The sequence below is a fragment of the Rhinichthys klamathensis genome, unplaced genomic scaffold, assembly GCF_029890125.1.
Source record: "Rhinichthys klamathensis goyatoka isolate OS25496 unplaced genomic scaffold, OSU_Roscu_1.1 h1tg000055l_1, whole genome shotgun sequence".
Classification (NCBI taxonomy): domain Eukaryota; kingdom Metazoa; phylum Chordata; class Actinopteri; order Cypriniformes; family Leuciscidae; genus Rhinichthys; species Rhinichthys klamathensis.
In genome coordinates this window covers 1,208,429-1,232,628 of record NW_026606600.1, presented here as the reverse complement: position 1 = coordinate 1,232,628, position 24,200 = coordinate 1,208,429, and the positions used below count along the sequence as shown (strand labels likewise).

Genomic DNA, 24,200 nt, shown 5'->3' with positions numbered 1-24,200 from the left:
GACTCTGTGATTATCCACAGCTGAGACTGAGCTGCAGAAGCCAGAGGTCACTGCTCCCACTGATCCCAGCAGCCTACCTTCTCCTGAAGCCCTTAGAGGAGCAAGTGAACCTCAGATACCTGTTAGTACAGGAGAAAGCTCCAAAGACTTACGAAAGGCCAAGGAAGTCACAGTGAAGAGCAGAGCGCCTGCGCAGGTCCAGACATTTGGTCCTGAAGTCCAGCTGGAGGCTGAGGATATTGACATATATTGTGTACCCAAGCAAGAGACAGATAGCTCAACCGCCACACAAGCTAATGGTGAATGTGTCACTGTGACAACAACTAAAGTGGAAAAAGATTTGTCTCTTCAGCAAGACAGGTGACAAATTACATTGCCACTGCTATTTAAGCTGAATGGAATCGTTCAACGCAAAATGCTGTAAAAATTTGCGCATTTTCCGTCTGCATTGAATTTTAAGTGGGGATGTTGTCAATGATATGTTGGTTTTTCTAAGACTGTAGCAGAAAAGTGTCAAAAAGGACTATGGGCTGAAAGGGAAATGGGTCATAACGGAAGACCGAACATTGTCATCGGCCACCTTTGGAGATAATTACATAGCAGCTGATGCCAGTGAGGATGCCACTAATACTCTAATGGACTCTTTTACACTTTTCTCCACCAGATAAGAACTATATAGAAGATTAGAGATTAGACGCCTCACATTTACAGAGTATTGTAATTAACCCTGCTAAAGTGGCCAGAACCATCATCAAAGAGGTTGCAATATAAAATAATACTTGTGAAAAATATAACATTTGAACATTTTCAGTGAATATTTCTCTAAATAACATCTCTGAACAGACCAGAAAATAAATATCACATCTAGAATAGCTCCTTCCTAAATCCTGTAAGGCACAATCATACAGCCGTGCCTTTCTCCTCTGTCGTAAGAGTTTTACAAGGCAGAGTGCTGATAATGCACTTGCATACAAGTTCTCTGTATTATTAATGTGTTAGCTGTATCTTTTGTACTGAGGCACAAAAGACCCTCTGCCTGAAATTATCGGCTGTTGTGCATGCTGGAAAGTATAATTCATTAGACTAATGGCCAAGGTCTTGAGATTACACTATGCAGTGGTGACTGAATGCATGCTGCCAGCCTGCCAGGCATTATGAGTTTTAGGCCATTTATTTTTATACAAAACATTCCAGTTAAGGACCTTGTTATGTTATTGGGTTTGTTGGGCTGTTGTTCGTAGTAGCCTCTCACATGCAGCCACATAATATTTCATACACAACACACTTATTATAAGGACACCTACATGCCTACTATGCTACATTTGCTAATTCCCATTACATATTTTTAACTGATTACATATATCAAGGTCTCACATACATTGTTATACCTTTGAAAAATGAACAAATGGTTGTTCTTTTGATTATTCACAGGGCTCATGAACAGGCAGATGTTTCACAGGATGGCGATGAGGCTTCACTCGAGTCAATATTTAATGGACAACAAGTGGAGCCGAAGGTTGAGGTTCCTCACAAACAGACAGAGGTTTCACAGGTTGGCGACAAGGCCCTTTTTAAACAACAGCTGGAGAAGAAGGTGGATGTTCCTCGCAAAACTCAACTCTGCACCAAAGAGCCTATCAACAAGGATGCAGAGGTTAAGTCACAAAATAAAGACACAATAGAGATGGTAGCACCTGTGCCAAAACATGATGAGAGAAAGACAGGATCTGAACCAGCTATCAAGAAAAATGAAAATAAACTTGAGTCTGACCCAATCATTTTGGAGTCTGACCCAATAAAGAACTGTGCAGCTCCTAGTCCACACAACACAACCCTTGTTGAGGAAGAAAAAGCTAAATTAGCACCTCTGAGAAAAGCAGAGACACAGCTACTGATCATCGGTGAGTGATTCATTCCTTGAAGTGAAACTGTGTTGATATGCACTCACTTATAGCTAAGGATGGAAATCTTGAAATAAATATTTATGATTCCAGATCCTTAAAGTCACCATGAAATCAAAATTGATTCTTGTTTTTTTTTTATGGAATTTCGCAAAAAAAAAAAATTATAGCCTAAATAATTTCACATCATTCATTTTTTTTAATTCACGTGCCCTCGTAATCTTTAATCAGCAACATCTCTTCTCTTCTATGATGACGTGTTCACTGCCGTGAGGTTGTCACTACCTGTCACTCATGTAGCTCGACTACACAAAAACCCGCTGATTATTTATAACTGCGCATGTAAACGTACTTATTCCTTTGAAAGTAAGTGAAATGTGCCTTTGTATTAGGGGAGTGCCCGAAGTCGAATACCTTATTCGGAAAGGCACGGATAATGGCTTCAAAACAAATAACGAATAATTCTGCCGAATAATATTCGTCTGAATCTGACACAGTCACTCCTCGTGTTTACTGGATCACTGGTGAGCCAGAGATAGCAGTAGCACGATATTGTAGACTACATAAACATCTAAAATCTCAATGCAATAATGAGTGTGTGAATGACAGAGAATAAACTTTATGAATGAAACGAGCACAAATCAAAGCCTTTAGGAAAAGGAATTGACAGCAATGTAGGCTATGCATGTCATGAGCAGTCATGCATGTTATCTGAGCAAATTTGTTTAGAAGATGAGCAAACAGTGGACAGCATGTAATGAACAATGACACCGGAAACATCATGTGACAAAATGATCAGTTAGGCTTTAAACTTAAACTTAAACCAACTTACAACTCAAAATCAAATCCATAATTTGTAATTATAACTATACAACTTGTAGTGTTCAATAAAACCATGCAGCATGCTGATATTTGTTTTCTAGATGACAGTCCATCTCTTCCAGCTCCATTCGAGCATCGCATCGTCAGTGCCAAGCAGGTTCCAATGAACTCATATTACGCAGTCAACCCCAATGACTTGCTGGGCGGGTGAGTCCATGTGCTAAAGGATAAACACATTAGTTTACCCAAAAATGTAAATTCTGTCATCATTTAGGCTACTCATTCTTGCTTTCTTCTGTGGAACATAAAAGAAGATATTTTGAAGAATGTTAGACAGAATGTTCATATTTTGTTGAATTATCAAAACCATTTAATACTACTTGCTTAATTTAACCTCTGTGTAATCGTCACCTTTATTTTTATAGCGCTTTATACAATACAGATAGTTTCAAAGCAGCTTTACAGTGATCAACAAGAAAATAATGATCCGATGCAAACTGAATTAAATTCTGCAGTAAAGAAGTTCTAAAAAGACAATAGTAAACTGCCACTCTTCATTTGAAAACACTGTTGATTCAGTTTGGTTTAATAAACTGTGTAAATTTAATTTTATCATCATCCAGCTCAGTTCATTTAATATTAGATTCGAATACGGAACAGATACGGCTGACTACGGTAACCTTGGGATAAGAATGACACAGACAGACTAATGTTAGCATAGATACCATTCCTCTTACAATGTAATAAGTACATCGGATGTTGTGGGAAGTGTTCCCGGTTCCAGTTGACCTAATTAATGCAGCCTACCAATCCTTTAAGGGATTTGAATCATAGAAATGTATAATGTTCTATGTGTATACCAGGTTAAAGAGATGTGTTTTTGGTCTAGATTTAAACTTACAGAGTGTCTGCTTCTTGAACAATGCTAGGAAATAGGGCTTTATAAGTAATCAACAAGATTTTAAAATGTATGAGATGTTTAATAGGTTGCTAATGCAGTGTTGACAGAAACGGGCCAATATGGTCATACTTCCTGTAAGAACCAGCTGCTGCCTTTTGGACCAGCTGGAGTTTTTTTTTTTTATTAAGCGTGCAGGGCAACCACCCAGTAGAGCATTACAATAATCTAGCCTTGAGGTCATGACTGCATTAACTAACTTTTCAGCATTTGTCATTAAGAGCATATGCCATAATTTAGAGATATTTTTAAGATGGAAAATAAGGTTTTGTAAATGCTAGAAAGTAGAAATGTGGCTTTGAAATTAAATACTGCTATCAAAGAGCACACCCAGGTTCCCAACTGATGACGAATACTAAATAAAGCAGCCATCAAGTGTTAAAGAGTATTCTAGGTTATATTTTTGCAGACATTTTTAGTCCAATAATTAAAATCTCTGGGGGTTTTTTTCTTCAGAATTTAGTTGTAGGAAATTACTAGTCATCCAATATTTGTATGCATTCAGTTTGTTTTGTGAATTGGTATATTTTGTCAAACCGCAAAGAAATATAGAGCTGAGTATCATCATGACAGTGAAAACTAACACCATGTTTTCTAATGATATTTCCAGTCAATGAGTCAGAAAGAACCGTATACTGGGATGACATGACCTCACAATTTAATTAAAATTTTCTTGTGTTTATACACACAAACAAAATGTTCCCTGAAAATCAGCTTTAATATATTATATAATATAATATATTATGTATATATATATAATATATACTGTATATACATAAAAAGTATTTTGATAATACTTATATATCTGATACTGGCTAACATTTATTCTTGGCACTATCTGTATATTGTTTCTTCCCAGGCCAGTTATATCTGGCATGCTGACATTAGTGCAGCACATTAGATTGTGGGGAGTGGCAGGGGGGCTGGGGACTCTTTCTCCAGGACCGGCAGATGGAACATATAGCATTGAGTTGAATGACTGGTACACGTAGACAAGGGCTCATTTGCACCCCCTCTCCACTCTTGTTCCACATACGTAACAAATAAGTAAGCACTGGCTTGTTTTTGACTCATCATCGGCAGAGTTTATTTTGGGCAGGTGTTGAGCTGGTCTGTTTGCATTGGTATTATTTTCAGCCACAGCAGCCATCTTGACATAAACACACAATCTCACCCCATGGAAACACAGTTCCAAGTAAATAGGCAGCCCAGTAAGTGCAGAGTGAGAAGAACAGCAGCAGATAGTGACATAACTTTCACAAAGGTTGAAGTGATGTCCATAATCCATTAAATGAAATCTGTGTTTACGTGTGTTATTGCAGAGGCCGTTTTGGACAGGTACACAAGTGTGCAGAGTTGTCGTCTGGTCTTATGCTTGCTGCTAAAATTATAAAGGTCCGGGGAATGAAAGAGAGGGTGAGTACAAAACATGCATAAACCATTAGCATTTCAAACATGTTTACCCCGCTTGCTTTCTCTCTCTTTCTCTCCCCTCCCACTCCAATCTGTCCATCACCCTGTTCCTGTTAGGATGCTTTATGAGAACATTTCATTGACAACTGCTGACAGTTCTGCACATGAGCATATGAACAAATACGCACACATTCACACACACACACACACACACACACATTCACACACACACACACACACACACACACACACACACACACACACACACACACACACACACACACACACACACACACACACACACACACACACACACACACACACACACTTGCACTCTCGCAAATAACATAATAACACCCATAGTCCCTCAAGGATATGGAAGTGCATGTTGTTTCTAGTATCTGCATTAAAAGCAAATACTTTCAAGTAGAAAAGAACACAATATTTATACGGTGAACATCATTTCACCAAGTACAACATGTTCCTTCAGCATCTGTGTTGATCCTGAAACAAAATTCCAATCAATCAATGATTTGAGGGACAAGTTTACAGTTTATGTTAAGTTTAGGCTTACAACCAGGGCCAGGTATTCTACATTAGTGTTATTCACCTATCATTCCCCTCTGATTTTAAGGATAACTTATGGGTAGGTTTAGGATTAGGGGTAGGGATAGGATTAGGACTAACTTTTGGGACAAGGATCAGTAAAATATGTTGATCCAGGAACATGTCTTACTTGGCAATGAAAGATTTATATTTCACATTACACTGTGTATAATGTATATATATACAGTGTAATGTGAAATATAAATCTTTTCTTTGCACAGAATAACATGTCCTTTTATCTGTTCCCTTCATCCTCCATGCTTCAACAAGTGCTGATAATTACAAGATGGCACTTCTGTCATAAGCAGCACTTGCCCTCAATGCAATGTCATTCTTTGCCCTATGATCTGTCTGTTGCCACCATTAGAGAGTAATCAGACAGGAATGGACAAATGCAGATAATTTTCACTCTCTCATGTTTTAATTCCTGCCACACGACACAAATGTCAAAGGAGTAAAAGAATTCAACACACAATCACATACAGTGTACATACACTTATTCTCTCTAAGCTTCATTTGCATTTGGAAATGCTCCTTCTTAGTGGCAACATGATGTGCCATTCCTGCTGCAAATGCCGTCTGCTCCAATGTATGCCAGAGAGAGACAGAGAAGCTTCATATGGGATAATTGAATGCTTTTCCTGGGTCATATAATGGAGGACAGGAAGAGCTAGAGTAACTAGGGCAGACAATTACAGGGTTGGCAAAGGCTGTCAAGCCCCCATTCCAAAACGCTTGTTTTTGCTATACCCAATGCAATCATTGCAAATTCACTTCAAGCTATTTAACTGTGCAATTTAATTTCTGAAAAAGCTTCTCTTTTACTAATGACCTAATTTTTAACACTGCTGCGATTATCCTTTGGAGAGTAATAACAACACCATTTCAAAAACGTAAAATATAGGCTTTAGAAAGCTGTTGCAGATTAAAATGCATTTGCTTTGGAATTATTTATTTATTTGTGCTTTCATTCCAGGATGAAGTGAAAAATGAGATTGGAGTTATGAACCAGTTAAACCATGTGAATCTGATTCAGCTGTATGATGCTTTCGAGTCTCGGACTAACCTCACACTCATTATGGAATAGTAAGTAAACCACAGAGAGATCTTAGTTCAAATCAGAATGATTGTTTCCAAGTACTAGAAAGGTTCGATTAAATAGCTCTAATTCTAAAAATAAAGTTCTGCAAAAAAAAACATATTTCATAACTATTGTTCTAAATTATAATTCTAACTGTTAATTCAGGCTGATTAGTGGCTTTGGACAGTATTCATCAGGCCTCATTTGCAAAGCAAATTTTCTCTCCTGGCCTGGTCCTCACATTCTGTCACAAGAACATAGAGCTCCCACAGATGCCACTTTGGTGTGTGTGTCATCTTCATGTCTTGTCCACAAATTAAATTAACTTTTTTTGGATGGTACTGAATTTACAAAAAAGCTTTTAATTGTATGATATAGCGGCGAATATTCATATTTGTAATACAAGACATAACTATAAATGATGAAGATTTTTGAAAGATGGATATTGTTATATGAAGGTACACAACAAGGAACGAGTATCAAAATTCAGTTTTGTTTTAGCATTTAAAACTACTGGTACCCACATGGCTTAAGCCACTTAATTTCAATATCCAAATAGACTGAACTAAAAGAGTGGAGTTCATTTGTGATGGTTTGTTATTTCAGTGTGGAAGGTGGTGAATTGTTTGACCGAATCATTGATGAGAATTACCAGCTGACGGAGATGGATGCCATTGTGTTTACCAGGCAGATTTGTGAGGGGGTTCAGTACCTTCACCAGCAGTACATTCTCCATTTAGATCTTAAGGTAAACTCCACACACCGCACTGAATGTTATAATGTGATACTGATGGGATTAGCAGTGCATATAGTGTCGGGTATCTCTATGGAAAAACCCACCAATGAATCACCCACGTATGTCAACATCAGCAGTCTGAATGTCGCACATTTGAATTAGCACACTGCCAGTGGGCTTGTGCCTTGTGTTGTTGTTAACATGTTGTGTATAGGAATATGGAATGCATACAATGTTATAGGGTGTTGTACCCCATAACAATACATCCTGACTTTAGTTTGAAATACTATTTTTTTTTTATGTTGTTACTGTTTTAGAATTAATAACCAGTTTAAATGTATTTTAAATCTTCTTTCTTTCTAATATTTTTTTTATTTTCTGCAATATAGCCAGAAAATATCTTATGTGTGAACAGCACAGGGAATCAGATCAAGATCATTGACTTTGGACTCGCCAGAAAGTAAGTAAGCAGACCTCATTAAATTATCTTGTTATTAAATAGTAGGCTTATTGACATCTCATATTTTTTAAGTCTACAAAAGAAGCACTTTTCTCAGTCTTGGGTAATTATGTCCCTAATTTCACACATAAAACAAAGTATGTGTTTATAGCTGGCATCATGTCTTCTGATTCACACCACTGTGCTGTCACCATGACTACAGTCACATTCCTTCATGTGTGATCATTTTTGAGAGCTTTGTTTACTTTGAGCTTTAAAGCTTAAATCCACGCTAAAAAAATGCAAAACTGAACGGTCTTTGTTTTGTGGTCTTTGATGCTCAGCTAATTTAAGTCAAAAAGTACTTTTAGGTTCTTAGCTGACCTGGTGTTTTCATTGGCAAGGTTTTGTTAAATCAGTTTTGGTTGCGAGTTAGTGAGTTTGGGTTTGGTTTTTCATATGGGTATGATACAGGGTCCAAAAACAAAAATGTGTTTGTCCCTCCCAACAGGTATAGACCCAGAGAAAAGCTGAAGGTCAACTTTGGAACCCCAGAGTTCCTGGCACCAGAAGTTGTCAACTATGACTTTGTGTCATTTCCTACAGACATGTGGAGTGTTGGTGTCATCACATACATGCTGTGAGTACGCAACTAGGCAGTAAGGCAGATCTACAAATTTTAATAGAATCTGTAAAATTGCCATTAAAGAGTCAGAATCGACATTCATAAAGTATGAATTATTATATGATGATTTATGCATTATAGAAGTTTCACTTTCTTCATACTCTGAATTGCACAGTGGCGTAGACTCCTGAGTGAAATATCAGAGAGATCAAAAGCCAAATGCAAATGGAACACATATGAAAGCTTTAGAGGGCTCTTCTAAGAGCCCTCATCATTCAATAGAGCCCTGATAAAAGGGCACCAGTGCCGTACAGCTCAGAAAGCATGTTACTAATCCTGCTGCTCTGATGCTGTCAAAAAACAAACAAACAAAATGTCCCATGTCTGATCATGTGCACTCATCACTCTGCTCTCCATGAGCAGTGCTGCTGTACTGGCCATAGATGACCCACTGCTCTGGCCAATAGTGGTCAAGCCTCAATGAATGAATCAATTACTTGACAGCTGTTGGTGGAGATTTAGGGCTTGCCCATCCAGAGAATATGTCTTTAACCTACTTCACACTTCTCTAAGAACTGAACACCCAGAAGTCTCCAGCAATCATTGCATTAAAGGAATAGTTCATTTCAAAATGATAATTCTGTCATCATTTACTCACCCTCAAGTTGTTTCAAACCTGTAATTCTTTCTTCTGCTGAACACAAAAGAAGATATTTTGAAGAATGTCGGTAACCAAACAGTTGATGTACCCCATTGACTTCGATAGTATTTCTTTTCCTACTATGGAAGTCAATGGGGTACATCAACTGTCTGGTTACCGACATTCTTCAAAATATTTTCCTATGTGTTTAGCAGAAGAAAGAAATTCATACAGGTTTGAAACAACTTGAGGGTGAGTAAATGATGACAGAATTTTCATTTTTAAGTGAACTATTCCTTAAACTGAATTATGGCTTTTTATTTAACAGCTGTCATTACTGTTTTTGTTCTCATTTTAAAGTGTTTAGATACCGTTTTGGCATTAAGGTTGCATAATTTAATTAAAAAAAATATATTATTTTCATGTTTGTTCACTAACACTTTACAACAAGGTTTAGTATGTTTAGTATGAACTTTAATTCATCCATTAAGTATCAATTGTTAACTGTTAATTTGTTAATTCATAATAAATTAACTAATTTATACACCTTGAAATGTAGAAAATGTATTAGAATATATAGAAATGACATACTTCACCATTCACCATTTATTCATTTAATGGAAGATTTTAACCAAAGCATATGAGCAAAAATACAAATACAATTGATTAATCGTGAGAAGACAACAACATTTGCAGTGCTCCAATTTGAACATTTTAAAAGTAGACCAGAATGGTACAGAGATATAAATGCACCTTTTTAGCTACCTAATTATTTAGTTCAAAACTAAGGGTTAACAGATTTTCTGGGTTATTCACACTCCCTGTGATTTTATTTTTTTCAGTTTGAGTGGCCTTTCTCCATTCATGGGTGACAATGACACAGAAACAATGAACAACATTCTGCACTCCAAATGGGAATTTGACGCAGAGGCATTTGAGAATGTGTCAGAAGAAGCTAAAGACTTCATTTCCAGCCTCCTTGTGCCCGCTAAATGGTATTCATCTATCATTATTCCGCTAATGGAAAACCTTAGAATATACCGCAAGTCAAGTTTTCTATCCCACATAATTCGATATAGCCTCTCTTCTATTATTTCTCCTCCTTTCTGGTCTCTTTTCTTGTGGATTTAAGAGCCTCACTTTTCTCTTCCATCTCTCAGTCATTGTCCGGTACTTTGACCTGCAGGTTCCCTTAATGCACTCTGACATCAAAACTGAAACCTCTGAAAATGCAGTGCTGTACACCAAAAAATGGGCACAAATAACATATAATTGGCCAGTGATGTAACATGGCCTGGATCAGTTTAGAGCATTTGAAGCTCACCCTCACATTGCTCTGTCTTAGCTAACCTCTCCCACACAAGGGCTGTAATGCTCAGCTGGCATGAGATAATAGCAGGCTGGCACAGCAGGTTGCCATGAGAGGGCGCATTGTCTTTTGCCCACCATCTTACCACAGTCTACGCAGTAAAAGAGATGATTCAGTGCACCTTGACAAGGTGAATTTAGACGCAGCATGACACCCACCTTGGCCTTCCTCCCTTCTCTTTATCTGTGGTGACAATGTTGTCTAATAACCTCATCACAGCCCCCCACACACATGCCATGTGATTCATATCACCTTTGAACATTCATGCTTTCAGACGATGAATACTAGTGGATTAATTGCATGATGATAATGTAGTATAATCAGCTGGATTACGTCTTTCTTACTGGTAAAAATGCACTTGCGCACAATTCTCAAATTTTATGCTGTCTCTCAGGGAGGTCAACTTATTTAATTAAGAACATTCCTTTCAGTAATTTTCAGGGTACCATCTATTCCTCTCACTCAAAATGATCTGCCTTTTGTCTCCGTTAGCCAAACGTTAGCACAGTTTGCCAGATGTTAGCATGGTTAGCCAAACATTTGCACAGTTATCCAAACCTTAGCACAGTTTATATACCCCCACTTGCGGTTTTGAACACTTGACAGTGAGTACGCAAGACTGCCCAGGTCTGAAAAAATGCCAAAGTTCAGTGCCCTATCATTAAGACTGTTTATTTTAAAGTGCAAAGTACTGAAAATAAAAATTTGTAAATAATGCTCTGTAAAAACAAAGCAAAAAAAAAAAAACATGCTTTTTTACAAGTGTGTCCCATCAAGTAATCACAAGTTCTACACACACTTGCAGTCTTTACGCCGACTTGAAAACTTGGGCCAAATACCCATATTTGGCCCAAGAAATAATGCAGATAAATAAGTGGTCAAGTACAAATATTGCAAGTGTGAGTATTAGAATGGGAAAGGCCAGGAGTTGTTAGTACAGTTAGTCAAACTTAATCTATTTTTAAGTTTATATATTGTTTAATATAAACTTTAAATATATATATTATATATAAATGTGTAATAAAGTGACCTTACGCCTACTAATGTTTGTTGACATCTCTCATATTGTAAGTGCTCAAGATCAAAACAAATCTCTGTCTAAGGCTTGAAAACAATATATGATTCATAGTCATTACACAGAAGAATTGTATTCTGCATCTCTTATGGAACTGTTTGTTCTTTGTGTGCCAGATGTTCTCTTACGAGAGGTTCTCTCGTATTGCGTAAGTTAGCTTACGCTACGGGAAAGATTAATCTTTTCGAGATATTGAAGCCAAAAAATTATCCTTAATTTTTGTATTTATTGTCAACGCAGTGCAGCAGCTAGCAGACCTAGAGCAGGCTGTCTAGCGTGCTCATAGGCTGCCCTGCGGGAACTGCAGCAGCCTAACACTGAGTGACGTCACGTCCAATGAAGGGCGCTCACGCCTTCACAGCGTCATAGCCCGCCAGTATGGGCGTGGCTTAGCATATATAAGCAGGGCTCGGAGGCTGTTTCTCTGATTTTCATCTCTTCAGCGAATCTCTTCGCATCGCTGGATCCGAGAGAAGCCGCGTCGCCGTCTGAGGAAGCGAAAAGCCAGCCTAGGACAGCGCTGAAGAAGACGGTCACCACCGCCTTCAGCCATCCGTGCGAGCTACGCTATCCGGCAACGTATCTTTTTAAGCTCTGTTGTGTTCGCCGCTGCGACACCACCTCTATCTAAAAGAGCAGCGAGACGTCTTTTTATTGATGCCTCGCACTTCCTGCGGCTCGTGCAGAGCTCCGCTCAGTGTCGGAGACCGCCACGTGATCTGCGCTCTCTGCCTGGGACAGGAACACGCAGCACTCACCCTCTCCAGAATCGCCGCCGCCAAGCGCCCGTCTCCAGGTCTGCGCCCTTTCTACCTGAACTCCATACGGAGCTTGCTAAATCGTGGAATGCACCATTCTCCGCGAGGCTCCACTCTCAAGTCTCTGCGTCGCTCTCCCAAGTGGACGGCGCCGCCGAGAAGGGATATTCTTCTATTCCTCCTGTGGAGGAAGCGGTTGCAGCGCACCTTTGTCTGCCCTCCGCGAGATGGCGCTCAAAGTCTGCGCTCCCGTCCAAGGCCTGCAGGACCACGTCTGCTTTTGTTGGCCGCTCTTACGCCGTAGCAGGACAGGCCGCGTCCGCCCTGCACTCGATGGCTGTGCTTCAGATCCTTCAAGCAGATCTTCTTCGTGAGTGGGACGAGAGAGGACGGGATCCAGCCGTTTCTCAACGCGCCGCTCTCCCCCACTGGTCTCTTCGGCCCAGCGGTGAACGGGATCGTCGACCGCTTCTCCGAAGTACAGAAGACCTGTTCCTTGTTCCTGCCGCGACGCTCTAGTTCTGCTGCAGGCCGCTCACGTGACCAGCCTCCTGCGCGAGCTACTTCACAGCGCCCAGCTCAGCCTAGCCAGCCTTCGCAGTGACGCCAGGGTGCCCGCCCTCGATTGCGCTCGGACAGCCGCCGCTGACTGAGCCTGAGCATGCGAAGCCATCCTAGCGTCAGCGGGGAAAAGACGGTTGAGTCCCGCCGCAGCTGGACCTCCGTCAAAACTCCCCTCCCTGTCAGTCCCCTACAAACAGGCTACTGCAGAGGTACATTCAGCAGTCAACGAGCCGGTAACACTGCCCTCTCGCCTGCACACAAACGGCGACCCAGAGAAATCTCGTAAAGAGTGTAATGTCTGGTTATCCGGCTCACGCCGATGGTGTTTTAAGTGTAGAAAATGTGCCCACATCTCAGTGTTCACCCCTACACACAAGCACAACACTTCCCGTGTCACTCACAAAAATCACTCTCATAAAGCGGGCAAAAGCCGCTCGAGTGTTAAATGTAGGGAATGTGTCCACGAGTCCGTGCCCACGCCTACTCTCTGTCACACGGCCATTACAAACTTATATCAGTCAAGTTATGAATGTAAGTCTCGTGCCCGCTCAACAACGCTCACGCTTACTAACACACACATCCCTTCAAGCGCCGCGCGCACCTCTCAGAGTTGTCACAAAACGCCCCCCATCCCAAGCGATCGGGGCGTCACAATTAAATGTAAGTCCCATGCCCGTTCACGAGCGCCCACGCTTACTTATAAACACTCTGACCAAAGCGCCGGTCACGCGTCGCAGGGTTATCACAAAACGCCTCCCATCAAAAGCGATCGGAGCGTCAAATATGAAGTCTTGTGCCCGCTGTAAGGGGTATACAGTCAAAGACCCAGAACCAGATATGAAGAATGAAGACCCGGAGTCAGAATTATAAAAATTAAAGAAAAGTTTTACTGAAGATAGTTTGCATTTTCATCAGCAGAAGCCAGCTTCAAGACTCACAGGAGTTCGTAGGCCGCCTCGCTTACAGTTACAAAGATCACAGCAGTTATACCATTTCCAAGGTCTAAGCTACGTCATTGCTTACAGGTTGAATGATTCTCATTGGCTAAGAAACATGAAAGCCTAAACAATTTAACACATGTGAGGAGATAGGGGTGCCTATCGCCATTAGTAAAGATAGTTGTCGTCCACTCATTGGATTTAGGTCTGTGGTGGCCTCGCAGGTTAGAGAAGGGCGCCGGGGTGTCTGGTCCGACCGTCCAGAACCTACATAGAATGTCATACACACACACACACAAATAACAGACACTAGCAAATAACAGCTCCCATCAAGGCTGAAGAGAGTCTGAGCTCCTTATTATCAGTTAAGTATACCAAAACATACTGCTAAAACATTCACTCGTTTGGGAGAAAAACAGATCACTGGTATTTACTCCCAAGGAAGGAAATATACTGGAAAGAATACATTTTAATACAACAATTCAAGTTTGATAGTAACGCTCAATTTAGCTTGACCATATGTCCAGCGAAGAATCATATGTGCCCACGCTGCCTTTAGGACCCTCTAACCCAGTGGTCTCAAACTCGCGGCCCGCGGGCCATTTGCGGCCCGCGGGGTGATATTTTGTGGCCCCCTACTTGACATTAAAGTTGAATGTTAGTGCGGCCCGTCGTTTGCGTGTGCCGCGTTTTAATTATTTTTTTTTTTATCCCTTACGGGCTACCATAGATAGTCTCGTGACAGCTTACGGTGGGTTTGTTGTCAATAGTTGTCATAGATAACCGCGAAGTACAAACATACTGCGCCTGGAAAAAATGAGCGCGTCGCTTCAATTATGAGCGCGCTTGCCGCGCGCCTACATTTGAAATAGCGAACTTGAGCGCGCAAAATATGTGAGCGCGATATGTGAACGGCCCCTTGTCGAGCTAACACCAATCAGGCCACGAGCTACTGGCAGCTCGCGAGCGACGTGTTGGAGACCCCTGCTCTAAAACAATGTGAGAATAATCATTTTGAGCTTGTAATATGTGTCCAACAGGTTGATAAGAAGGTTTGCTTTGATTTGTGCAGTCAGTAATTTGAGACACTATACATGTGTAAAAAGAATTCAATAAGACGGGCAGACATGACTGCAAAAATTTGTATTTCAAAAGCAATAATTGTTTTTCTAAGTATAATAAAAGGAAATGTGCCTTCCAAAAAAAACATTCAATATCATTAATGTGTTGTATAAAGAAAATAAAAAGGACATAAGCAAATATAAATATCACAAATATGTGTTATAGACAAAGAAAGTTTGTAAAATGAACTTCAACTGTCAGAAGGACAGCTCATGAAGAACCAATCATGTACAGAAAGGAATGTTCAAATTCAGAGGAACAGTTCAGAAGAAATGTTAATAATAAATATTGAGAAGATTGGATCAGTTGTGTTCCTTTTTTGGAATACTTGAATACTATTTTTTTGTGGAATACTTGATGCGGCCCAGCCTGACCCCGACTCTACCTACAGCGGCCCCCAGTTAAGTTGAGTTTGAGACCCCTGCTCTAACCTTTCTACTGATCCCAGAGAAAGAGACAAACGGCCTTGTGGGTTACGTGGCCTTCGTGTCCTGCGTGTACTACGTGCAATCTCAAAGTAAGATTGGGATGCACCTAAAAGAAACTGGTTACTTGCATCCATGCATTTAAGAAAATATAATTTCACAAGCACAAGAATATAAAAATTATTATGTGATAATGAATATATTTGATTATTGATTTTTATAAAGGAAGTATATAACCATTCAAAATGACATATGATTATATATGTATTTGAAGAGGCAAGGGATTTTGACCAACCCTTCACCGCTCACAAGCGCTCACGCTCACTAATAACCGCCTCGCCAAGGGCACTGCCTGCGCATCACAGTGCGATCACAAAACGCTCCCCATCAAAAGCGATCGGGGCGTCACATATAAATGTAAGTCCTGTGTCCGCTCACGAGCGCTCACGCTTACTAATAAACACTCTGGCCAAAGCGCCAGCCCCACGTCACAGAGCTTTCACAAAATGTTCCCCATCAAAGGCGATCGGGGCGTTGCATACGAATGTAAGTCTTGTGCCCACTCCCAAGCGTGCTCGCTTACTAATGAACGCTTCGCCCAGGGCGCCGCTCGCGCATCACAAATTGATCAAAGAACGCTCCCCATTCCCAGCAATCGGGACGTCACACATGAAACAGCATGCCACCGCTGTCAGTGAGCTGCCGTATCCAAGCACCGAGGGCGCACGCGCCGTGCTCGTACCTCCGGTTCAGTTTCTCGGTCCCACCCAGTGTGGCGATCAGAACCCAGAGGCCATTCAACCCCTATCTATACATATAAAAGCATGGGAAGCTATCCCAGGGGTATCAGAATGGGTGCTGAGCACAATAAGACAGGGCTATTTGCTACAGTTCGATCGCCGTCCCCCGCACTTTCAAGCGCGCGCCGCGACGACAGTGAATGTCGAAGTAGCACATCTACTCTACGCAGAAATAGCGAAGCTCTTGTGCAAAGGGGCCATAGAACTGGTACCGCCTTCTCTGAGCGAGTCAGGCTTCTACAGCCGTTATTTTCTCGTACCCAAGAAGGATGGAGCCCTCAGACCTATTTTAGATCTGAGACATTTGAACAAAGTGCTTGTTTAAAATGCTTACAACCAGGAAAATCCTCGTGCATGGTCGCCCGAAGGACTGGTTTATTTCTCTCGATCTGAAAGATGCCTATTTTCAGATTCAGATAATACCCCGTCACAGGCCATTCTTGAGATTCGCCTTCGACGGTCAGGTATATCAATACACCGTCCTCCCGTTCGGCCTGTCATTGGCACCTCGCACATTCAAGTGCAAAGTGGCCCTCGCGCCCTTGAGAAATCAGGGCATGCGAATTATGAACTATTTGGACGATTGGCTGATTCTGGCACAGTCAGAGACGGAACTGTTGTCTCACAGAACAGTGCTTCTCAGTCACCTGGAAAGCTTGGGTCTCTCGGTCAACTGGACCAAGAGCTCATTAACGCCCAGTCAGTCAGTTTCTTTTCTGGGAATAGAACTGGACTCTGTGGCCATGATGGCTCGTTTATCGACACAGCGCGCGTGCCGTGTTCGTCACCTAGCCGCTTCTTTCCAGAAAGGCAGCATCGTTTCCCTGAAGACATTTCAGAGGATGCTGCTGGGCTATATGGCCTCAGCCGCGGCAGTGCTAGAGCTGGGCTTACTGCGCATGCGCCCACTGCAACGCTGGCGTTTTTACAGGACCACCATGTTCTAGTCCGCTCAGACAACATGTCTGTAGTGTCTCTACGTGAACCGTCAGAGCGGGGTCAGATCCAGAAACCTCTGCGATCTGACGGAACGCCTCCTTGTTTGGTCTCAACATCATCTGCGCTCGCTGAGAGCTGCGCATGTGCCAGGCCACCTGAACGATGGCCCAGACAGACTGTCCAGGAACAATGTTCCCCCAGGGGAATGGTCCCTGCACCCCCAAACAGTCCAAACACTATGGCGCCTTTTCGGCAGAGCGGAGGTCGACCTCTTTGCGTCAGAAGACAACGCTCGCTGCCCAATGTTCTTTTCAAAGAACGAGGTAGCGCTGGCCCAAACCTGGCCCAGCCGCCCGTTGTATGCTTTCCCTCCGATTTCACTGTTGCCACAGGTAATCAAGAGAATCAGGGAAACGCGCCACTCTGTGCTCCTTATAGCCCTGCGTTGAAAGAATCAAATTTGGTTCCCGGAGCTGACGCATCTGTCACTTACAGCCCCGTGGCCTATTCCGGTGAGAACAGATCTCCTCTCTCAAGCTCGCGCCATGATCTGGCATCCCCATCCAGAGCGCTGGTCTCTGCACGCATGGTTGATCAACGGATACCCGTTGTCCTGCCAGACGGAGTGATGAACACGATTACGCAATCCAGAGCTCCCTCTTCTAGAAAGCTCTACGGGTCTAAATGGTCTGTGTTCTCCAAATGGTGCACCGACAGACGACAGAACCCACAGACATGTGGGGTTTCACAGGTGCTCGTCTTCCTTCAAGAGCTGTTGGACAAGGGCAGGTCCCCCTCCACGCTCAAAGTGTACGTGGCGGCCATCGCAGCGTTCACAGAGTCGACGCGTGGAAGAAACAAGCTGGTCATCCGTTTCCTAGAGGAGCTAGAAGGATGAACCCTCCGCGGCCCCCGTCGGTCCCTATCTGGGATCTTTCATTGGTCTTAGAGGCCCAGAAAACATATCCCTTTAAACCATTAGATTCTGTGGATCTGAAATACCTCTCGCGTGAACGCGTGAGCTCACTAGGGAATCACAATATGGCGGCGCGGTGGCTTCACTGTTTATGACGTCATGAGCTATCCAGTCATTATATAGATCAGTGGCTGGAACCTGCTTACGTCAGCTCTCACCGCTTACTTCACGAAGCACCGCAAACCTCCAATAGGAAAATTCAACTGCAGTAGCCACAATTCAACCTGAAGAGGGCAGCACTCAGACATTTTTACACCATATATTGTAGAATTAAAACACTTTATACCCATATTTCAAAAAAGTTACTCGAATCAATGATCAGCACTAATAAAGCCCCATTCTTACAGATCATTAACTAAAAAAAGTTGGTTTAGGGTTTAGTTACCCTTTAAGGATACTTTTTTGGCTTCAATATCTCGAAAAGATGAATCTTTCCCGTAGCGTAAGCTAACTTACGCAATACTCGTTCCCTCTTCTAGAGAGAACCGAGGTTACGTTAGTAACCGATACGTTTTTAAGACCTTAATGTTTCTGTGTTTGCTGGTTTCTATGGCAGCAGCCGTATGAGTGCATCAGGATGCATGAAGCATAGCTGGCTAAATAACCTGGAGGACAAAGCCAAGATGTACAAAGTTCGGCTCAAGTCACAAATGAGGCTTCAGCGTTACCTTGCTGCTCACCGTCAGTGGAAGGTATGGAATCATGAGTCAGCGCATTTTCGATTTTTAAATGGATTTATATGGTGTTCGCATACCAGCATAACACATGATCCTGCTCTTGTGTTAACTCTTTTTGTTTTTATAGAAACATTTCTATGCGGTCACTGCAGCAAACAGGTTGAAGAGGTTTCAGCAGAGCAGATCAGTTAGTGTGCCAAATTAGTTATTAACCTGGAGGACAGTGTCAGTAGCTTGAGAGGACATCACAATGTCACACACTGGAAAAGGAACATGTCTCAATTTGTTGAATGATTTGAAATGGCTTTGTAGAAAATGTTTAATATGCTCTTGCCTAGCCAGTGTAATAGTATCTTGTTAAAAAGTGTCTTTTTTATGTATCTTGTTTGAAACACTGTTGCATTTAATTTCCACTTCATCATGCTTTCACACCAGGAGTGTATGGCATGGATTGGTGTGCTTTTGAACCACATGAAAAAGCTGCTGTCCCTTCTGTGAAGGTGTTTTTCTTGGGCACTACTGCCTTATCCTAGTATTTGAAAGAAAGTGTTTTTGGTTCTCAACTCATGGTTTCAGTATCTTATATTAGAAAGAAAAAAAAACTTAGCATGAAGATTTGATGTAGGAACACTGTGGTCATCCTAAATGTTTTGTTTAGCACATTGATTAGATCTGAAAACTAAATCTAAATAAGAGACTCAACTGGCATGGCCTGTTTTTTATTTTTCAGAATTCTCATTTAAAACCTTTTCACTGGTTGTTCAAGAACATTTGAATGTTAATATTGTGACTTGAAACTGCTTTCTATGAATTTATTGCATTTGTACACATTTATATTATAGTAGCATAACCACAAATACATGCACAAAGGTGGTTCTGCTCTTGACATAGCAACTGACTAACAAGTGCACTGAAGTTAGCAAGGAATTATAGGGCAGTTCTGTTTTCTCTATCATAGGTCATAAAGTGTTCTTGTATAGAAATCATTGTATTGGGTATTTCTTAACAATATTGTGACAAATAGCCTCTGTAGAAAATGAGCGTTTAATCAAGACATTAAAAAACATGAGAAACCAAGAAAATTAAACTGTCTTGAATACACATTTTATTCACATCAAAATCAAACAAAGATGTGCCATGTATTATTGAAACAAATTGATAAATCACATCTAGAAGATCTTGAATGCATTATACACCTCCAATGAGATTTTAAGTTCAAACCAATACCACAGAACACTGAGAAATGAAGTCATATTGTCAGCATAATCATCCAAACCATGTCAGACTAAACAATACAATTTTACTCAAACTAAATGCATGAATGACAAATCCTGCCATTTGCAATATATTATCTAAATGAGGAACTTAACAATTGGCAAGTCTTTGCACAATATCTAAAATAGTAACTATCTTTGACCTGGTAAATAAAATAAAACAGTGATAAAAAGTGCTTCAATTCCTCTGGAAATGTCTGTTTGTGGATGAAACAATTCCACACAAGAAGCCAGAGGGGGGCAGGCAACTTCTCTTGGTAGAGTGTTAAATCCAACTCAAAAGTTCCTGTTGACATTATGCAGAGCCATAATTAAAATAAATGGGAAACTTAAAACCTTCAAGAATCTACAGCCTTTGCTTTTAATGCATTTTCAAGGATTTTTCTTTTCCACTCCTCATAAATTTGTGTTTCTTCCTCCTCTGTCTTTTCAACTCGCTCTTGCTTAGGAGATGTTGCAATCTTCCCATCTGGAAAAAAAAAAAAAAAACAGAAAGACAATTACATTTATCATCAAACATGACAGATATGTTCTGTCTATTATTAGATATTACATCTTATTATAAGAAAATTATTATAAGAAAATTATTTTCTGTCCAGGTTGAAGACATGCTTAAAGGGATACTCCACCGTTTTTTCATATTAAACTATGTTATTCCCTTAACTAAGACGAGTTGATACATACCTCTCTCGTCTCAGTGCGTGCACTCAATCGCTCTGACGCGCGGTGACACTTTGATAGCACAGTTCATTCAATACGTGCCAAGCAGAGAAGCGAGCAAACACCTCCACGTTTTCCCTATTTAAATACAGTTACACGAGTAGTGTAACTCGGCCAAGAATGGTGCCACAAAATAAAACGTTGCACTTTTCTAAGCGTGTAAAGTGGATAACTATAATGTATGGCGGTGCAAGTGCTTGGGAGCACTTCGACTCGGCGCAGTAATATCATCACTCGTGAAAAATCCTCTCCCTCTCCGGAGTGATGAAATTACTGTGCTGAGTCCATAGATATATATTTATGCGCCGAGTCGAAGTGCTCCCAAGCACTTGCTATGGTATTCCGCCATACATTATAGTTATCCACTTTACATGCTTAGAAAAGCGCAATGTTTTATTTTGTATCACCATTCTTGGTCGAGTTACACTACTCGTGTAACTGTATTTAAATAGGGAAAACGTGGAGGTGTTTGCTCGCTTCTCTGCTTGGCACGTATTGAATGAACTGGGCTAAGCTAAGTGCTATCAAAGTGTCACCGCGCGCCAGAGCGATTGAGTGCACGCACTGAGACGAGAGAGGTATGTATCAACTCGTCTTAGTTAAGGGAATAACAGTTTAATATGAAAAAGCGGTGGAGTATCCCTTTAAGAACAGAAAAGGTTACATTAATAATCATCCACTGCACATAATGGCAGCTGATGGGTAGAAATAATTAGCCATTATTAGTTATTGTGACAAGTAGGTGGATTTCTTACCATCTTCTGCTGTTTCTAGCATTTCAGCGAGAGAATTCTGCCTCTTTTGAGCAGTTTTGACTGGTTTCTCCACAGATGAAGCCTCTTCTAAGGGTAAAGAGATATTTTAGAGTGAGCCAGTATGCTTAATATCACAACTTCAATATGAACTTGAGAATAAAAAAACATGCTGATCTTTGATGTTCAACTACACAAAAAAGATACATTGTCTAATTGTGATATGCCTGTAGCCATGGTAATTTGAAAATGTCTGTTTCTTCATGACAAATCTCTTTAAAGTAATATTTTTCTTTTATAATAAAAAACAAGATTAAAAGTTGTGCACCTTCAATCACATCTTCGTTAAACATGAATGTCAGACCGAAACCTCCCACAAAAATGTCTTTGAGCATTTATTCGCTTTAATTAGGCAATGTGTCATTTTCTAAAAAGCTTTTGTTTGAAGGCGTCACACTTACTGCAGATCTCCTGTCCAAATTTCTGGAACTGTGTGCACAGCCGATCAAAGATGCCCTTCTTTGCTCCAGATGAAGAGGCTAATTTCCTGTCAGTTTTGATTTTCATGCACCTTCAAACAGGAAGGACAGAACCAATTTATTTTTCCATTTTCAATAATTAAATGAAAATCAGGTTAAGTTTAGATTTAGAGACTTCTGTGACTTGTTGACATGCATAAAATCCTTTTGACCCATCTGGGAGCTTGATTTTATTATTGTACAGTAACAGATTTTGGTTGGATAGCAATAACCCAACAGTCACACAGTCACAGTACAGCTGGATTCCTTATGTGAGCACTCACTTTCATAGAATCTAATATGCAGATAACCTAGCTCCAAGGACAAGGAACAAACATGTGATGGCCAATCCAAGATTTGACCTTTCCAAATGTAAATTCAGCTCCAAATTAATCCGTATGCAATTCATTTCTCATACCCTCATTTTAAAATACTATGGCCTCACTGTACTTTGACCACACTGTGAAGAGCTTAATCAGCTTTTCAAGAGACAGTTGAGCTCCCATCAATATTTATATCTAATGTGAGTATCAAACAGCTAGTATTTTTGAACTATCCATTACTTGACTTAGAGATGATGTGTAATTACAGCATATTTCAGGGCTTCAAAATACTCACTTGCATGCTGCATATAGAGCTGCTGTGGTAAAGAGAGACTTAGACAGGTCAAGGTCTTGTTGCTTAGCTGCGGGTAAACTGGTCTCATACCTTAAACAAATACATGTAGTTTAAATCAAGTCATTCAGAATCAATTCAAGCTGATTGCACTGATGCAATGTGAAGTCTCACCGTTCAAGGATCTGAGAGGCCACTTTAACTGCTTCCAAACACCCATACTGCACTGCAAGATCTCGGAGACCCAGGCTTGACTGCAGGCCCAGCATGCACTCCATAGACTTCAAATTGCTGGAGTAAACCTTAGGACTCAGGCCAGATAGTTTGATGGCATACTCCTATCCAGCAGAATATTGAAAGAACATTATTGTTGTACATTTATTGCAAGAAAAAAATGTTTACGTATATAACACATGTTAGATATGTACAGCATATTGTGTAAATCATTCAATGTTTATTGTGCAAAATTACTATCGATTTTTTAAAAATTACAGCTGTCTCAGTTTCCACGTCCCTAATATTTTTTTTTCAAAAGTTATACAGTGGATGAGCAATTCTTAATATTACATGAGCCGTGACGCATGAAGAAAACAAAATATTTCTAAATGATACAAAAAGTGTTTAAATATTATTTGTGTGCATTTAAGATTGAACAATTGTAGCAAAAATAGTCTTGTCAAGACAAAGGAATAGGCCAGTTAACAATAATTATAATTTTCATGCAGAAAGCTACTTTATTACACATGATTTGAGACGGAATGACACAAATGACACTGGTTGTAATTTTCATGACTTTCAGGGGGAAAGAGATAAAAAAGAGAGACAATTTTCCTATGATGCATACATGGCCACTATTGGACAGTGTTAGTAGATATTAAAGTGAATAGACAAATGTGTGAGAATGCGAAAAAAAAGTATATTGGACCTAATTATGCATATGCATATTAGATAACAATATACTTAAGTGTGAATGTATGCATGTCAGTACATGCATAACGTTGCATCATATGTGTATGCTTATGTTACACATCACAACACATAAAGGGAAAGGGATCTTGCCTTGTCTACAGGAAATTTCATTGAAGTCGCTGCCAACTCAAGGCAAATAATGGCCTTACTGGTGGCTGTCACAGAACCCAGTCCAACACATTTCACTTGGGATAATCGCATGTACTCTTCTGCTTGGCTGAAAATGAATCCGAATTAGTTCTGTTGTTATATTGACATGTTCACTTCTGACTGAACCAATGTCTTCCCAAAACAAGCGAGTGGCTAATATATTGCAACACTTACCTCAATACTTTAACAGATGTTATACCGATCTTCGAAGCAAGCTTACTAAACAACTCTTTATCCATTTGTAAAGTTGTTCGATCCTCTCAGCGCAACACAGCAGAATCCTTCACCAGACTTCGCAAAGAGACAGGCTGATTTCGCGGGAAAACAAACACGTGTCA

At 40.7% G+C, this 24,200-nt stretch overlaps 2 protein-coding genes across 3 annotated transcripts in view; one reads left to right on the top strand and one right to left on the bottom strand.

Annotated features, from left to right (window-relative positions):
- The window catches only part of mylk3 (myosin light chain kinase 3), a 26,279-nt gene extending 5,806 nt beyond the window's left edge, over positions 1-20,473 (top strand). Inside the window, exons 3-13 of one of the 2 annotated variants that reach the window (XM_056248438.1) lie at positions 21-360; positions 1,432-1,901; positions 2,825-2,930; positions 5,004-5,097; positions 6,677-6,786; positions 7,388-7,529; positions 7,907-7,977; positions 8,468-8,596; positions 10,064-10,216; positions 18,744-18,879; positions 18,992-20,473. In XM_056248438.1, coding sequence (XP_056104413.1) covers positions 21-360; positions 1,432-1,901; positions 2,825-2,930; positions 5,004-5,097; positions 6,677-6,786; positions 7,388-7,529; positions 7,907-7,977; positions 8,468-8,596; positions 10,064-10,216; positions 18,744-18,879; positions 18,992-19,069 — 1,829 coding nt within the window. In that variant the 3' untranslated portion in view covers positions 19,070-20,473. The remainder of the gene's footprint in view (positions 1-20; positions 361-1,431; positions 1,902-2,824; positions 2,931-5,003; positions 5,098-6,676; positions 6,787-7,387; positions 7,530-7,906; positions 7,978-8,467; positions 8,597-10,063; positions 10,217-18,743; positions 18,880-18,991) is intronic. The other variant, XM_056248439.1, reaches the window with a different exon arrangement.
- On the bottom strand, positions 19,953-24,200 carry orc6 (origin recognition complex, subunit 6). Its single transcript, XM_056248442.1, has 7 exons — positions 24,037-24,200; positions 23,803-23,929; positions 22,918-23,081; positions 22,747-22,836; positions 22,072-22,181; positions 21,614-21,700; positions 19,953-20,607 (listed from the first exon to the last, which is right to left on the bottom strand). Exons 1-7 carry the CDS (start codon positions 24,099-24,101, stop codon positions 20,477-20,479), a joined length of 774 nt encoding a protein of 257 aa, XP_056104417.1. The 5' UTR covers positions 24,102-24,200; the 3' UTR covers positions 19,953-20,476.

What these genes read in the sequence shown, in the direction of transcription:
- orc6 (XM_056248442.1), bottom strand. Translation starts at nt 24,101, where the DNA reads ATGGATAAAGAGTTGTTTAGTAAGCTTGCTTCGAAGATCGGTATAACA. An exon ending in ACATCTGTTAAAGTATTGAG is followed by an intron (nt 23,930 to 24,036) that starts GTAAGTGTTGCA and finishes ATTCATTTTCAG; the next exon opens with CCAAGCAGAAGAGTACATGC. An exon ending in GCTCTATATGCAGCATGCAA is followed by an intron (nt 22,182 to 22,746) that starts GTGAGTATTTTG and finishes TCCTGTTTGAAG; the next exon opens with GTGCATGAAAATCAAAACTG.